The 18710-nt window shown below is 33.3% G+C and overlaps 2 protein-coding genes across 8 annotated transcripts in view; one reads left to right on the top strand and one right to left on the bottom strand.

Annotated features, from left to right (window-relative positions):
- The first annotated feature begins 1467 nt into the window (after positions 1–1467).
- LOC131156616 (V-type proton ATPase subunit B 2) lies at positions 1468–12890 on the top strand. Its single transcript, XM_058110437.1, has 16 exons — positions 1468–1510; positions 1609–1678; positions 2150–2212; positions 5139–5194; positions 5298–5396; positions 8936–8995; positions 9567–9678; positions 9784–9992; positions 10461–10589; positions 10725–10862; positions 11047–11197; positions 11289–11371; positions 11799–11846; positions 11993–12046; positions 12146–12229; positions 12324–12890. The coding sequence occupies exons 3-16, from the start codon at positions 2158–2160 to the stop codon at positions 12507–12509; spliced, it is 1464 nt and encodes a 487-aa protein (XP_057966420.1). The 5' UTR covers positions 1468–1510; positions 1609–1678; positions 2150–2157; the 3' UTR covers positions 12510–12890.
- A 2358-nt stretch (positions 12891–15248) lies between these two features.
- The window catches only part of LOC131156615 (probable hexosyltransferase MUCI70), a 30197-nt gene continuing 26735 nt past the window's right edge, over positions 15249–18710 (bottom strand). For all 7 annotated transcript variants that reach the window (XM_058110429.1, XM_058110435.1, XM_058110430.1 and 4 more), the window contains one exon: positions 15249–15922. In XM_058110429.1, the coding sequence (XP_057966412.1) occupies positions 15546–15922 (377 nt within the window). In that variant the 3' untranslated portion in view covers positions 15249–15545. The remainder of the gene's footprint in view (positions 15923–18710) is intronic.

Genomic DNA, 18710 nt, shown 5'->3' with positions numbered 1-18710 from the left:
TTTGGATTTGAATGGATTAGACATATTTTAATATAATTTTATATTATTTTTTATTCAAACCTAATATTAGTCCAAATTTAATACTTTCCAAACATAGAGTTATTATTTTTATGACCTATGTGGAATTGGGAAGTTGTTAGGGAAATAAAATAAACATGTGAAGAAATCTTTCTGTTCATGTTTGGTTATTAAGGAAAGCATATATATATATATATATATATATATATATATGGATTTGCTAACAAAAAGTTAATTTTACGAGTTATTAATATCTAACATTTCTTAATATTTTAATTATATTATAAAAAATATTTTTAATAGTTTTTTTTTTGTAATGAGAAAAAATATGGCAAGAAATAAGTTTTTTCTTTTTTTTTTTTCTTTTTCTTAAAGAAATCTTGAGACCCTTCTAGTATCATCGTTTCACTATTCTCATCATAATTCTAGAGTGCTTATTTTTCTAGGTACACTTCTCGAATAGTATCACAACATTAAGAATGTCATAAAATTGGACATTGAGTTCTTGCATTTTCATAAATGGAAGTTTCCACATAAAAAATTACATCTCGTAAATGATATTAGTCATAGTATTATTTAGTTTCTGGAATCAAATTATTAATCCCCACATAAGCAGGTTTCGTAAAAGTTTATAGCCTTTTAGATCTTAATTATAGGAGTGTTATATATATATATATATATATATATATATATATATATATTAACAATGCACACAAGCATGGTTTTGGATATTTTTCTTAGAAACATTAACTAAAAAATCATCACTTTTGCATCAATTATGTTGGTGTGTGTCCAGTCCCACATCACCTCAGTTGATGACCCAAATTAGTATAAGATCCTCTTAACTTTTTAACTTGGTATCATAGCTAGGTCTTGGGCTGCTTGGCTCCTCTATGAGCTAGATGACTCCTCGCCTCTTTTCCTTCCATGGGCTCGAGGGGGGAGTGTTAGTGTGCGTCGAGTCTCACATCGCCTCTGTGGGCAATCTCAAGTTAGTATAAAATTCTTTTAACTATTTCTCCTTAATACTTAGGTTTTGAGGATGAGATCTCTAACTAATTAAAAAAAAAAAAATTTTAAATGAGAAAATATTTACAAAGACAACCTTATTATTATATTCTCCAAAAGGCTAAAAACACTACACGGTGCCTCATAAGTACTTCTTGTAAGCTATAAATAATATAAATACTTATTTACAAGCACCAAACAGGGTGTAATCTTGAAATAAAGCTCATATAATTTATTTTTAAAAAAAAATTCAAATTTTAATAAAAAAGCATCCATTTTACTATCATTGGGCTTTTCCCTATGAGCATAATAATAAATATTTTTTCATACCCGTTTACAGAATGATGATTGTAAACCCATATGTGACCAGTCACAGTGGGCCACGTTGTCATCATCACAGTTAGAAAATGTTCGCTGACGTAGAGGATCCACGCCTGCCCAACTGCGCACTGCGCACTGCGCACCACGGCTCACGAACACGAGGGTGCTTTTGTAGAGCTGATTTTTCAAAAATTTTAACCACTTATTAATTATTATCATTTATTTATTATATTTACTTATTTTCATTTCCGTGTCCACCAGATCTCGCTCTTCTCCTCCTGTGCCTCTCGCTCGTTCTCTCTCTTTCTCCCCCTAAGCCTGCGATCGAAAGGTGCGTTCTACTTCAGATCTTTTCTCAATTAGTACTTGCTCGCTCTCTGTAGTTTCTTTCTGTTTCTTTTGAGAATCGAAGTGATTTCTTCAATTCTAGTGTTGTCTCTGCATCCTATTCCTGGAATTCAAGTCCAATGATCGGTCGCGCCAGACCGATGCAGAGTTATTGATTGTCTTCAATTTGAAGCTGATTTGCTTTCGTCTTTCTGGTTTTCGGTTGAGTATTACTTCGTTTTTGGATCGAACGAAGTTTGGAAGCTGTGGCTTTGATTTATTTATTTATTTATTTTATTTTATTGAATATTAAGGCCCTCGAGGTTTTATTTCTTTGTACTAACTCTTTGATGAATAAATTATTTGACCTTTTGAAAATTTGATGGACTGTTCTGCAGTTTTCTTTGTAATACTAGTTATCATTTCTTAAAGCCGTAGTTGAAATTTTGGTTTGGGTTTCCTTTTGTAATTGCAGCAACAAGTATGGGTGTGGAAAAAAACAATTTAATGGAGGAGGACACGCTGGCGGTCGGCATGGGTAAGTTTTTCATTACGTTCACTGTCCTTCGAAATGTGTTGGTTTGTTCAGTGGCATTCGAAAATAAAAAGTGTGCAAATACAAATACCTATATTTTTGGGTCGAGATGCACGTTAAAATGGTTGAAATTATTGACATGTTAATCAAGGGAACAAATCAAGTTGGAATAGGTTAGACCTACTATTTTTTGGTACTTTGGTACCTGATCGATTGTTTCGCTATGAGGAATAGGTTGAGGAGAATGCTGTGGTCAAAGTTTGGAACAGTGTGGCTGAATAGGGATGTGTATTCAAGTTATTTATGTGATTTCACAGTGTCTCACAAGACCAGGGTTTATCTAATATCAGTGTGTATTATGGTGCTAACTGCTAAATGTTGGACTACCAAAAAAAGTTGTATTTTTATGATTTTTTGTCATGGATATGAAGAATTAAGTCGGTGGCTGTGGGTTTTAGGAAATGTTAAATAAGAAATGAACTTGTACATTATTGTGGTCATTGGAGAGTTCAGACTTTAGATTGAAAATGGTGACAGCTCTGTTCAGGACTTATGAACTAGATGGCTAGAGTATGTGAAAGTTGTCAATAATTGGTCAAGATGGACATAATTCACTATGGAAATGAGATTTGGCATGTGGGAATGTTGGATCAGCTTGTGTTATGGGTCTCTAATATTTGGAATTAGGCATAATAGAAATATTGAATAATAAGGTATAAAATGTATATATAGCATATACTTTGGTTGTTGAGGTTTTGCACATGTATGCATTAGTAGGACTTATAAAACAATGTATTCCTTCTAATTGCAGTGGTGTTATCATCCTTTATATAGTATAGAAGAGTCATGAAGACAATGGATAGTTATAGTATCTCAAAATTGTTCCATATTTTTTGAGGTCAATTTTCCTTTTTTTGGTGTATGTTATACTATACTAATGTTCCAGTCATATTTTGTGAGCTTTTTTGCTAATTTAGGGTATGTCTAGTATCATTTCTATTTTCAATTTTTGTTTCTACATAGTGAATAAACAAATAATGAAAACACATTTGTTTATGTTGCCATTTGCCTATGTTTGTTGTCGATTTTCAATTATCTATGAGAAAATTGAAAATTAGATTTTGTGGTTTTTAGTTGTTCTAGCAACCTGTGGCCAAGATATTTTTAACATCCAACGTGCTTAATTAAAATAAAAATAAAATGATCATATGAATTTGAAATATAATCAAAATAATCATGTCCATAAAATTTTTAAAAATAGTAAAAGCCATTTACAAAATATTTTTACTATTTTTCAATTGTCATGTATAATAAAAAATTGTATAATAATTTTTATTTTTTATTATAGAATTTTTAATTTGTATTATTTTGTATTTTTTATTATTTTTATCATATTTTTGAAATTGTTATTTGATTTAATGCCAAAAATAAGCAGTTGTTAATCAAGTTTTTAATTTGTTTTAGTTTTAGAAATATTAACCAAACAGATTGCTAGCTTTAAATATTTGGTTTTTGTTTCTGATTTTTTTAGTTTCATAATTTTTGACAGTGATACCAAATGACCATTCGATTGTGCAAGCACTTTCATAGGAGAACACTCAAAAGTTCTTCCATCTGGGCATAAAAGTTAAGTACAATAAAAACTAAGTGGTCTGAGCTGACCAAAATAGATTAAAGGCAGCAACTCCACATCTTAGAACACAATAAATGGAACCATGACCTTGGAACTTGCAATCATTGGTTCTATCAACATTTTCAAGCATTGAAAAACTGAAGGGGGAGGGGGATTAGAAATAAATTAATGGTCTTCTATGGTCCTAGACTCCCAAATGTGATTTATAATATTATTCCAGCGGTTTGCAAACAAAAGATGACCTTGTTTGTCTGTTCAGAAGATCTAATTAGTAATTACACTGGCGTAGGAGTTTTTACTTGCAATTGTTTTCGCTGTTGGCAGTAGCTCAATATCCATAATTTCCATCGCCTACTCCTTCTAATGGAAGATAGAGTAATTGGCTCAAGTTTGGTGGATCATCATATGTTAATATTGTAAAAGTTTGGTTTCATTTGTGGCTATCTTTTCTTGTTAGGTGACATTTTCAGTTACTTTTTCCTCGGAAGAGAGAAAATTTGGCACAAGTAGTTCATACGGCCTATTGCTGGACCAAAGCTTTAAGTCTCTCTATGTGGGTTAGCTGTATGAGTCCTTTCCTCCATTCCAATGCTTTGAAAGGTGCAATAGAGGCTAAATGCATCAAGACAAGGCATATCAAATGCCATGAGCTGGAGCGCAAATGCATAATGTGGTCATGCTTATGCATTTGTGCAAAATGTCCTCTTTTTGCACATTTTTGCTAGAGGCTTACGCATTTTGGATTTGTGAGAGGCAAATTTGGTTTGTAAACCAGGAGTAGCAAAAGTTAGTGAGATGTATGTATGAAAGTATTGAGGTATGCTCTAATTGGAGTGACTCTATAGACTCTTGAACCTAAGCCTTTTCAAAATAATTGAGAGTTGCATCTTTAATCACAATCAATTTGAATTTTTATAATGCTATAATCATCGTTAGCATCATTTGCTTGAATGAATTTAAATTTGTTTGCATAATTTTATTTTTTTTCCATAATTTATTTTAAATTTTAGTTATTTTTTCAAAATATTTATGTAAAATAAAATTCTCAAAGGCTTGCCTCGCCTTATTAGGGTTAAAATGCCCGCACTTCACCTTGACCTTTTAAACATTGCTCCATTTTGCTTGATCCATGCAACATCTTCCAAAAGTTGGAGGTGTTCTAATTCTGTGTTATTCTTTCAGTGTTGGTTATGTGAATGAGTAACATATTGCTAGAGCTTTACTCAAAGTTTTCCTAGACATGCTTGAAGCTTATGAATATTGACTACGACCTGTATCCCTTTCTGGAAATTGCAGAGTATAGAACTGTATCTGGAGTTGCTGGGCCGCTGGTTATTCTCGACAAAGTTAAGGTGAATACTTCATGCATTCTTCTCTCTCCATACTTCAGACACTTGTGTGTATATTCTTTTGTGAACCATAATGACTCATGCATTCTTTGAGTAAACATGTCAGGGACCTAAATATAAAGAGATTGTAAATATTTGTCTGGGAGATGGATCAACTCGCCGTGGTGAAGTCTTGGAAGTGGATGGGGAAAAGGCCGTTGTGCAGGTGATTGCTGTTTGGTGCTCCCCTTTATTTGCTTTTGTTAAGTTTTTTAACAGTACATTGTGCATGTTTCTATATTTTTGACAACGTACTGCATTTAGTTGTGAGCCTATATTTATTTTAATAGGATGGAATTCATCTTTGCACATGTAGCTCAAAATCTGTTATCAACCCTGCACCCTGCCACTTGAGGGACATAAAATTTCTCTTGCCTTATTCTATCCCTGGTTCACTGTTTCGGTTAGGATGGTATTCTACTATTATGACATTAGCAAATATAAAATAATAGATATATGCTACATTATGCTTCTATGTAATTTGTTTTAGTAGTGATGTCTAATATTATTCTTGCTTAGAATGTACCTGCATGCTGTTGTATGTGTTTAACTTCTTGTTTCAAAGTGAGCTTTTGGTGGAACACACTTACTAGATATGGATAAGTTTCTCCACAGTTTAATAGAGGGAAAAGACATGTGAATAGCACTACCTTTTGAGAAATTTCAGTGACCTTTCCACCAAGTTGTTGTTGATCGAAAGTATAGAGCTGTTTGCTTGAGATCGTAAACAAGTTTTTGTATTGTTGTTTTTGAAACGAAAATAAGAGATTGTATATTGTAATTTTTTTCAATACTCGAAAACATGTTTGTTTATCTGTTCTTGAAATTGTTTCGAAAAATGAAAACAGCAGAATTGCATTTGGTTAAGTTTGATCCAAGTGGCAATTTGTTAATAATAATAATAATAATAATGATAATTACTATTATCATTATAAAGTGGATTATATTTCATAACCCTTGTTTTCATTGTATCTGGAAAACTGTATCCGAAAACATAGTGAACACTAGAAAATCATCTGAAAACCTGTAGTTTTTAGGGGCATTTTTTGATACATTTCTGAAAATGGTTCTTTTGAGATTATTTAACCAAACATGAATTTTGCATACTCTTTGTATCTTATGGTTTCAGGTACTAAAATCTGTATCTGAAACCTTAACCAAATGGGCCCTAACTTTTGATTTGAAAAAAACAAAAAAACAAAAGGCAGCCTGGTGCTCAAAGCTCCTGCATATGTGGGTCCGGGGAAGGGGCGGACCATGGGTCTATAGCATGTAGCCTTACCTTACATTCTTGTATGTGCATTTCCTTCAATTTATTTGGTTTTAAATTATGCATAATCATCAATTTAAACTTTTTTATTCATAATTTTCCTGTGAATTGCTGAAAATTTTGAATTGAATTGAAATTTCTGTAAATTGACACCCTTGAATTTTCCTTGCTAATCAAAATATTAAAAAAATTATTTATATATATACATATATATATATATATATATATATATATTCTTCTTTTCAAAAGTATTAAATGAACTTAATATATTGTCATATTTTTTCAGTAAAAACCATGAAATTTTTTCTATTAAATATTTTATAAATTTTTAACAGTGAAAATAAAGATTACTAAACATAATTTATAAATTTGAACTTTAATGCAACAATGCTACTTTCAATTTATGTTAATAAAAATAACAAAATTATATTACTAAATTGTTAGTATTTTAGTTGTAAAGAATCAGAATAAATCAGTAGAAAATATGAAAAATATAATTATTTGAGGACTTAATCTCCAATGTATGTATGTATGTATTTATCTATTTATGTATTCAAATGCATATGGGTCTATTCATTAAGAACTATAATTTACATAATTATAAATTCTTCCATCTGCACTTAATTCTTCAATTGTGTGCATTATTTTCACATCAATCAAATTTTCTTTTTTGCCTCTTGTATCATCATTAAGAACTATAATTTACATAATTATAAATTCTTCCATTGGCACTTAATTCTTCAATTGTGTTGCATTATTTTCATATCAATCAAATTTTCTTTTTTGCCTCTTGTATCATTTTTTATTATTGTCTGTCAGCATCTCAATATTTTTCGTTCAAGTGATAGACTTTTTTGCAATATTTTGCTTCTCATTTTTCAAGCTTGATTTCTGCATTTGATACAACAAAGCATGTTAATGTCTATAATCTTCCAAACTATTTTTTTATTTCTTATATTAATTTCTAATAATTTATATTTTATATACTTACCTTGTTGGTTGATTTTAAATTGTTTAATTACTCATAGAATTAAAATGAAACAAATTAAAATTTCAAATTTACATTGCAAATACGGTGGTTCTTACAAATGACATCATAAAATTATAATTAAAAATAGCAGTGTTATTAATTAACCATTGCTGTGTTAGTAATGTTATTAATTGACTAATGCAATGTTAAGTACCTTCATATACACATTCTTGATTGTGCAAACACATTAATCTAACATACACAACACATTGTGCCATATATCTGCCATCAAAATTATGTATAATATACACTTGGTCATATGTCTGCACATAACATAACATGATTGTTTAATATATGGGGAAAATAAATTTTTTTTAACTTGACATGAATGTACAATTGTTGAATCTAATGCTTTCAATTTATAGAATATCAACTATAAAATTAAAAATTCATAACTTATAATTAGTTTTTACCTTCGTATATTGCCATCTGAGGTTATAGCCTGTAAGTATGAAGTCTATAGCATAAATAAGAATTTATGATTAGAAAAAATATTAATAAAAATTCATGATTGGAAAAAAAAAAATAGCCACGAGACATGAGTTAGGAAAAAATGGTAACAAATCTGTGAACTAAAACTTGTGAACCCAAAAAGCATTCGGGACTCGGGAGAGAGCTCTAATAGTACTTGGCTTGTGGTAGCAAAGAGTGATAGTTCAATCTAAGTGAGAAAATGAGTGAAGGTAACAAATTGATAGATTGCTTATAAGAAGATGTGTTTATATAAGCAAATGTACTGGTGATGAATTAAATATTTAAGATATGTAAGATTTTTTATAACACCACTATAATCGAGTAAATAAAAATTATGAGGTATTGGGATTGAGAAGAGAAAAAAAAAAAAAAAGGAACCTGATGGTAAAAGTGGGAGAAGGGATTCTTTTATATATGCATGGTGATATTGGACTTTTAAACGTTAATAAAAATGAAAAGATTCATGAATTTTCATATGTGAAATGAAAAGTTAACTATGAAATTTGAAAAGCATCACATGGGTTGTCAATGTCAATAAAATAATAAAAGATAAAAATAAAAAAAAAAATTCAATGTTATGTTAACCATGCTTATGCCAAACAAAGGAAGAAATGTGAAAGGAACACACATTGAAAGACATAAAGGTCACATGGGGAAAAAAATTAAACAAAGAGAGAGAAGCATGGTGAAATGAATGCCATATTTAAATATAATTAAAAAATAATAAAAATAAAACAATACCATGTGGACATCTTAAGGAAGCTTCAAAATCCTCCATTACAAGTTTTTATTATAAATTCCTTGGATCCTGTACTGTGGAGACATCTTCACATTAATATCTTGTATATGATGCAATTTGATGCGATTGTGTTGTTCTTAAAATGAATTTGACTTGTTGATTTACTGTTTTTATTTGGTGTTATTTTGCTAGGTTTTCGAAGGAACTTCTGGAATTGACAACAAATACACAACTGTGCAATTCACAGGAGAGGTATAAATTCTTTTTTTAAAATTTTTGAGATTTTATATAATTTTCTGTATTTGGTATACCCAGCACATATTACTGAACGTGTGACATACTGAGTTGAGCCACTTAAATGCAATCTCTTGGTGGTGAGCTTAATTCATGTAAAAAATCTGAGGGGGATGTATTTTGTATTTATTGAGTCAATGCAGGAGAAAGTATGCAGATGATATGCTAAATAGAATGCTGGAACAGAATGCATGGATTGAAACCACTCCTTTTCATGTAATCTCGGGGGGAAAAATAGAAGAAAGAAATAACTTCTGCTAAATTGTAGTTTGTTCATCATATAGGTCTGACTGCCTACATCTTAGTTTCTCTTAAAGGATTAATTTATGCAGTATCAAATAATCCTCGTCCCTAATTATTAGAACTGTGAAAAAAATTAAGAAAATGCACATTGTGCTTGAGCTTTTTAACTCTGTTTTGATATTTACCTATGGATTCCAGCTGTTGTTGTTTTTCAAAATTTTTTTCAGTGCAAGTTTTCCATGTATTTTGCACCGCTACCTTGAAAATTTCCATGTGATTGATGCAGGTTTTGAAAACTCCTGTCTCATCAGATATGCTTGGACGCATATTCAATGGTTCTGGGAAACCCATTGATAATGGTCCTCCGATCTTGCCTGAGGCTTACTTGGATATTTCTGGTGAGTGGTTTAAGGAGGCAAAGATATGTGAATCATTGACGTGTGCCTTTTGATCCTTTGTTTATTCTCATATCATTCGCTCTATCATTCGTCTGCTTTCCTCAGGAAGTTCCATCAACCCTAGTGAGAGAACTTACCCTGAAGAGATGATTCAGACAGGGATTTCTACAATTGATGTGATGAATTCCATTGCTAGGGGACAAAAGATCCCTCTTTTCTCTGCTGCTGGTCTTCCCCACAATGAAATAGCAGCTCAGATATGTCGTCAAGCTGGTCTAGTAAAGCGGTTGGAGAAGTCCGCAAGTCTCCTCGAGGTGTCTTTAGCTTCCTGGTCTTCATCAATTAATAATATTTAATAACGAACATCTTTAATGAGCCGAGGACTGCAAGCAGAAAAACTATAATGCTATTTTGAGTGAATGCTTTATGCTTGGTTTATAAAACATTAGAATATTAATATAATAAGAAACTTTTGATATTGTTTCTTGGCCTTGTAAAATTAAGATTTAGCATTCCTTGTTTTAAAATCCCATGATTTGTCATCCAGAATATTTCCTTAAGCTTTGAAGTAGTTGAAATGGATCAAATGCTTTTGAGTTTTAACTGGTTTAAGTGCTGTGTTATATTGTGTTGCTACAACCTTACAATGGAAATTTTTTGTTTTGAAGTAAAATGAGTTGTTTTAAAATATCTGTTTTGACGTCCTTGGCTCTTCTGATCGTCATTCTGTATGGTAAGGTTGTAATGAGCTGACTATTTTTTCCTGCTTCATGAATTTACAGGATGGAGAAGAGGACAATTTTGCCATTGTTTTTGCAGCTATGGGAGTAAACATGGAAACGGCACAATTTTTCAAACGTGATTTTGAGGAAAATGGTTCGATGGAAAGAGTGACCCTTTTTCTGAACCTGGTATATTTATTTAATATATGCAAAAAAAACTATGTAGTATTTTTTTCAAGAACTCCTTTGTGATTTAGATAGATGGGTTTTGACATCTTCTAGTTCAGAAGTGTGGAACTATTTTTTATATGGCTGATTGTGCAGGCCAATGACCCTACAATTGAACGCATCATCACTCCTCGAATTGCTCTTACAACTGCGGAATATTTAGCATATGAATGTGGGAAGCACGTTCTTGTCATATTGACAGATATGAGCTCCTATGCAGATGCTCTTCGTGAGGTAAATGAATTATTAATGTGTGCCCCTGGTGTCATTCAACTGTAGTTGACCATTCAATGAAATGAATTATCTTTTATTGCCTTCAGACACTACGAAACTTTCAGGGGCCATTATAATGGCTTTCAAAAATTATATTTGAAGCCTAAAATATGTAAATGACACAATTTACTCGTTGTGACTTCAGGTATCAGCTGCTCGTGAGGAAGTGCCAGGGAGGCGTGGGTATCCTGGGTATATGTATACAGATCTTGCACAAATTTATGAGCGTGCTGGACGTATTGAAGGACGAAAGGGTTCCATCACGCAAATCCCTATTTTAACTATGCCAAATGATGGTACTGTTAACCTTCCCAATATAAATTGCTGTTTAGCATATTATTTCTTCTTGTTAGAGTAGTAATAGAATGTCTAAACCTGCTTGACCAGATATCACGCATCCCACACCGGATCTTACGGGTTACATCACCGAGGGTCAGATATATATTGACAGACAGCTCTATAATCGGCAGGTATTACAAAACTGAAGATTTTGCACTTAAATGTATTTTTTGGGTTCAAATGATGGGAAAAATCGGAAGAGAACAGAAAATTATTGACAGAAAACATGGTATTGTGGCTTGGGCTTTTTTTGGCCATTTTTTGGGAAATGATTCAAGGTTAGCCTTGTGTGATTATACTGCTACAGTATATTCTTGCATAATTTAATCCTTTTTCTTAGTGATGATATGAGTTCTCACTGGGGCTCGCTAAGGCATGACTTTGCTAGTATAGCATCTCAGTGTTGATATTAGAGGCAGATTGAGGTTAGCTATAGGTCACAGTCAAGTTTCAATAAGCGCCCAGATGCCTTCAGGAACCTTGAGGCTCATTAAATTTTAGAGGTGTTAATTATTCTTTTTCTTGTTTGGGTTTGACCCCCTTTCTTTAAATGGGCAGATATACCCACCGATTAATGTCCTCCCATCGCTGTCTCGATTAATGAAGGTAATTTTGTTGAGCATATAAATCTCTGCTTAATTTTAGAATCTCAATATGCATTTATCGGCCCACTTATTCATGTGGAGAGAGCGAGAGAGAGAGAGAGAGAGAGGAGTGGAGACTAAATGTTTTGTTTTTGCTCATTGTTGCAGAGTGCCATTGGGGAGGGAATGACTCGCCGTGATCACTCTGATGTGTCCAACCAGGTCTGATTGGGTAACCATAAGTAGTTTAATTTTTATTTTTGGCCTTAAACTTTCTCTTTATTACCAGCATCATAATAATCTTAAATTTTCTATTTTCAGCTTTATGCAAATTATGCTATTGGGAAGGATGTCCAGGCAATGAAAGCTGTTGTGGGAGAAGAAGCACTTTCTTCTGAGGACCTGGTCTATCTCTTCTCATAATGATTTTTTTTGCTTTTCCTTTCTTCTAATGAGAGAAATTGAGCATGAGGACTAACCAGTTTCTTGGATGAAACAGCTATATCTAGAGTTTTTAGACAAATTTGAGAGGAAGTTTGTCGCCCAAGGAGCCTATGACACCCGCAACATCTTCCAATCGCTCGATTTGGCGTGGACACTGCTTCGAATCTTCCCACGGGAGCTTCTCCACCGTATACCTGGAAAGACCCTCGATTTGTTCTATAGTCGAGATGCAGCCAATTGAGGAAGCAAACAGGCTCTGTACTCTCTTGTGTCTCTTGCTCATTTCCAGCGGGATCTTCGGACCATTTCCTTGCCTTGGTTTGCCTTGCTAGTTTGGATCTCTCCCCAGTCTCCACCACCATTGAGCATAAATAATGAAGTTTGTATTCTTTCTGAGGCTTGAAAGCGAAAGCTGTTCAGCAAGTTAAAATAGACACCGATATTCTTTTTGTTGAGGATTGTTTTAGTACTCGTAGTTTCTGTATTTATTTTTTTTATAAAAAAAATTAAGATGATTATGTTACCCAACTTACCCAGCCACGTGTTGGTTTTGGTTTTGGTGTTTTACCCAGGTGGGGTGCTTGTTTACTATTTATGCATGTGCTGTAACATCTATTTTTAATCTCTTAGCCGTATGGTTTGTTTTGCTTTTTTTTTTTCAAAATGCCTCATAGTTACTCTATTGAATATGGATATAATTGAGACTCAATTGTGGGTTGTACATTCAACCTATCTTAGATTTGGATTTGAGTAGATTTTGATAAATTTTAATATAATTTTATATTATATTTAATTTAAAATTAATATAAATTTAAATTCAAAATCCCTTCAGATTAGAGTTATTACTGATTTTGAACTTATGACAAATCCATGGTAAGGCCTGAACTCGGTAAAGCATGAAGAGGCCAAGAAAAAAAGTACAAAAGAAAAAAAAAATCAGGGCATTTACTAGTGAAATATATATATATATATATATATATATATATATATAAATAATTTTTCTTTTTATGTTTGATTATTTAAGAAAGCAACAGAATATAATATTTGACTTATGAGTTTTATTGCAATGTATATTTTTAAAAGTTATAGTTGGAATAGATTTTTTATTGTTTATAATACTTGAGGTTAACTGAAAATAATATGAAAGATTAAATTTCAAATCATTCCTTTCTAAACATTCAATCATTTTTGTATCTCAAACTTCAGAAAGCAGGGGATGTGGAAGGGAAGATCTAGTGGTGGTTGTTGCCGCAGCTGCTGTTGTTTTTTTATTTTCTTTTTTTTCCCCTTTACATAGGACACTTGTTACACAACTGTCACGTATATATGATGATTGTATATAGGATGAAGGGGTTAACCACAATGAATCTATAATATACAATATTACTCCCCTTAATTTTTGTTGAATTGAAATTAAATAATTTACAATACAATAAGTTATATGTTTGTCTCATAAAATGATTATTCCAGTTTTGATAATCTAGACCCAATACTAAAGTTGAGAATAGCATTTTTAACACGACACGTGTCCATGATGAAAGAGGGAGACTCGGATTCTCTGAGACTACAAGATCTCTTAATTAGCTTTGTTTTTTGTGTAGTTGTACTTTGCAATTGATGCCCCCCACCCTGCATCTCACCACCATGAATATGTAGAGCCCAGGCACTTCTGGACAAAACACGTGTCCGTGATGAGGGAGCGAATTCCCTGAAACTTTATTAGATATCATGAATATATACACAAAATCTAATATAATTTTTTTAATTGTATATAAATAATTTTTTATACATTATAAAATTATATTAAATTTGATATATACACTTAATGTACCTAAGATTTTCACGCATATTTTCCTTTTCAAATTTTGCCAAAATAGACTTATTTTTTTAATTTTTTCTTAATTTTTTTTTATGCAATTAAAATGTGACCAGCGGCACATATCAAATTTCTACAACTTGCTACATATCTTTTTTTTAATGATTTATTTTATTCCTTTTTTTTCCTAGTATAAAATGTCCAACGACATTTCACTTGCCATGTGTCTCTTTTTCGTAAAGAACAGTTTGTCCTTTTTTTTTTAGCTTTTTATAAATAAATTCTAACATAAATACCATTTTTGGTTTCTTAATGGTACCACAAGCTCGGTTGAGTCCTCCATTGGTTTCCTTCATTTTATATTTTTATTTTTTTTAGTATAAAAAGTACTCACATGAACTCTTTGGCATTTTATTTTCACACTTAATACTGCTATGAACCAAATTATGACAATCTCACTTTATTTGATTAATTTTTTTTTATTTCATTCATTTCCCTTCGCGATGCGTAAAGCAGGCTAATCACTAATTTGCATTTAAAATTTTTTACAAATGTATAATAAGAAATAATTATTCTTAACTTCACAATAAGAATGTTTATTTCTTTCATATTCCATGTTCATCAAATATAAGGAATAGATATAAAAGAAATACATTATAATTATTACCTCTAACTTTTAAATTTTTCATTATATTTTATTTCTTAAATTTAATAGTCATTCAGAAGTCAAACATGACCTAATAAATTTTCTTTAATATCTCCAAGTGGAGAAGATGAGGAAAAAAGATTTCCACACTGCACTGCTTACCAAAGGCAGCATCCTTTTCCATTTTTTTTTTTTTTCATCACTGCCTCATGAAGAGAGTAGGGGGCGCTGAAAAAGGCCAAGAAGGGCATTCTATATGCCCAAGCATGGATTTCCAAACGTCTAAAGAAAGGATTCCCTGGAACTCACACAAACTTATTTTCTGTTAATAAGAACTCCAATGAAAATGGCATTCTATTCCCAAGCATGGATTTCCAAGCATCTAAAAATTCCCTGCAACTGGCACAAACCTTTCCTCCTTATTTTATGTTAATAAGAATTCTAATGAAAATGGCATTCTAATTCCCAAGCATGGATTTCCAAGCATCCAACATTCTCAATTTCTCAGAACCAAACGCTTAGTAAATGGTTATGTACCAGTAATCAGCATTGATGTTTTAAGGGCTTGTACAAAGTGCTACCGAGTAGTTTTACCTTAAGGCATCAAGAAATATGATAAACAATCCATCAGCTAAGGTACTTGGTGGACATTTACATTCAAAAGCCATCAATAGCTTCAACATTCTCATTTGGAATTTAGCAGGGGTGTCTCTACGCTCCCCAAGCAAAGCCGGGACAAAGAAATAAAGTGAAATTATGTGAGAATTCTAGAGGAAAAGAAATCTGGGAAAAATGACTGAAGATTACAATTTTTTTCATCCTGCTTGTGAGGTCCTGGCTACAGGCGGCAGAACAACCAAATCCAGGTTCCCAGGATACGGCATCCACAGGCCTAATCCTCCCCTGCCCTCTTTCAAAACACCATTTTTATTTTTCTTGAACTCGTCCATCGTTTTGACCCACTCAATTTTTGAAGAATGCTCTCGTATGTGTGGGTGCAGCACAAACAGCGAGTTGTACTCACAGTTTGGAAACATAAAGAACTTGAACAAACCCCCTAGCCTATACACAACATACCCAAAGCTGAGCTGGTCTCTCGGAGTAAAGAGGTTAACCTCGTTAAACCACAAGCAACTAAACAGGTTATTCAGTGCTGTATGTTCCCTTATGATAATGGCTCCTTCTGGTACATCTGCACTTGGTAAACATAAATATGTCAATAACAAAATGAGTGGGAAAAATGATAGGTAAATACCATCTAATCACTAAATTATTAGCTAAATTCAATGAGGTCCCTGAACTTAATTTAATTAAGTCACTAAACTTTAGAATGTTGCAATGTCCATTATTCTTCTGTCAAAGGAAAACGCCCCTCTGTCAGAATGGCTTATATGGCAGCCTTGCGACCAAGCATAACTCTCTTCTTGTTGGATTTTTTATATATAATATTACTAGCACTTATTTAAGAAATGGGGTGAGTGTGTGTGTTCTTCCTTTCCTCTGTCCCCGCCCCACCAGCCCCAGCAACTCCCCTTTCTCCTCCATGAAATCCAGCCACCGACCGGATCTCATCCATCATCCTGCAGCGAACAATGCTATACCAATGAACCAGTCCAGCAACCCCCTTTGTTCCCTCTCTTGCTTGTGCACTCAACCGCTTCCCCCCACCCCTCCCCTTCCCCCCAAAAATCGCAAAATTAAAATTGAGACTCCCCCAAGAAAGAACCAAAATTGAGACAAAACCCCTATGACGAAGTAAAGAGACCAAACGGTTTTGTTTCCTTTTCTAACTCTCTTGATCGAAAAAGACCTTTGCTTAGATTATACTGAAGCCATTTCTTCTCTCTCTCTCTCTTATATACACAAATTTCTGTCATGGAAAAAACAGTAGTAAAACAAAGCTGCATCACATTCTTGTTTTATTTTCTCTTTTTTTAGGCACCAGGTCTGGTACAACAAGGATCTAAATGTTTTCCCAGCAAACCTTGTTCTATTCCTGTTTCTTCCATTACCGAAATTCCGTTCAAGAGTTGCCTACCCTGCTGCCTTTATCAATACAAGCATGGTTGTCAAATCGAGATTCAAATCATGAATTGAAATTACACTTTCATGAATTGAGAATTGAATCGAATTGTAAGACCAATACAAAGTTGGAAAAATCGACCCCAAATGACTTGCACACATGTGCAACAAGTAAAAAATACATTGAAATTTCAAAAAATATGGATCAACCATGTTGATAATTAGAATTGTGCTTGCCTTTGAAGCAAGTTTTGTAGGTCTAAATCCTACCATGATCTTACATTGATGTAAAAGGGAAAAGTACATATAGAAAAAATATACCATGATCTAATTATTCCACCTCTATCAAGTATCAAGTTAAGCTAGTTCCTATTTTCTACAGCATCTGTTAAGTAACTCAAAACTAAAGCACTAAATCTAACAGGTTCAAGATACACTAAAAGAATAAGATAAGGATCCAAAAAATTATAAAAAATTAAACTTTATGTTTATGGTGTAAGTTCACATGTTGAACAATAAAAATTCATGTGTATGCTTTCTTTTAACAAAAATAATGTTGCGATGGTTCCCCCTCGACACCTTTGAGACAGCGAGCATGCAAGACACTTCTCTTCTCCCTCTCCTAAATCCTACTCCTTGAAATCTCCCTTAATTGATATCCTAACCCAGGATCCAACCCAAATATCAACAAAACCTCAGCTTTCAAACTTATTTCGATTATACCTCCACAAATTTTATTTTGCCACTGGAATCTCTCGTGGCATCCATTGGTAAGTCCTCCTTGGCCATCAGCGATCGTTCAAATTCCTCGTGCAACTAGAATCAATGCACTCACCAGTCTCCTCGCCAACAAAATTCACCCTTGGGACTCCAGAAGGTGATTGAACTAGTGGGAGGGGTTTCAGGCAGCAACCCAAGGAAGGCGTTCGTGTGGGGAATACATTCATCGGTTAGGATGGAATGAAAGGTCTTCTATGTGAATAGTGTAGAAAACGAGAATGAATCAATTGTATATTCAATTGTGTATTCTTTACAAACTCAGGTCCCTATTTAACATGTACACAGAGAATAAAATATGGAAAAAAAGAAGAGGACACAACTTGCACACACTCCCCCTCAAGTTGGATCATAGATATTGATCATGTCCAAATTGCAAATAAACTCTTCAAAGCTAGATCTCTGCAATCCCTTGGTGAAAATATCTGCTAATTTTTCACTTGTAGGGATATAGGTCATGCAAATTGCCCCCCTTCTCAATTTTCTCCTGATAAAATGCCTGTCCACTTCTATATGTTTAGCCCTGTTGTGTTGAACAAGATTATGAGAAATACTAATGGCGGCTTTGTTGTTGCAATAGAGTTTGATGGGGAGCTCTACTGTGATGTGTAGTTCTTCCAAAAGTTTTTGTAACCATAGCCCTTCACACATCCATTGTGCAACACCTCTAAATTCAGCCTCAACATTGCTTTTGGCTACCACACTCTGCTTCTTACACCTCCATGTTACTAGATTTCCCCAAACATAGGTACAATAGTCGGTAGTAGACCTTCTGTCTTCTGCTAATCCTGCTCAATCCGCATCTGTGTAGATCTCAAGCTTCTTACTGTCACCTTTCTTGAAGAATAGTCCTTGCCCTAGAGAGCCTTTCAAATATCTAAGAATCTTATATACTGCTTCTAGGTGACTCTCCTTTGGTGAATGCATGTGTTGATTGACCACGCTTACAACGAAAGCAATGTCAGGTCTAGTGAGAGAGAGGTAGATCAATTCACCTTCTAGTCTCTGATATCTCTCTCTGTCCACAGGCTTTCCTATGTCTTTCGTTCTTTTTCCTGCCTCGATAGGAGTATCACTTGGTTTACAACCAAGCATGCCAATCTCGGTCAAAAGGTCAAGTACATACTTTCTCTGGGAGACACTAGTTCCCTTCCTTGATCTGGTGACCTCCATTCACAAGA

This window comes from Malania oleifera, chromosome 5 (assembly GCF_029873635.1).
Source record: "Malania oleifera isolate guangnan ecotype guangnan chromosome 5, ASM2987363v1, whole genome shotgun sequence".
NCBI lineage: Eukaryota > Viridiplantae > Streptophyta > Magnoliopsida > Santalales > Ximeniaceae > Malania > Malania oleifera.
The sequence above is the reverse complement of the archived record's forward strand: the minus strand, read 5'-3'. Positions and strand labels throughout refer to the sequence as shown.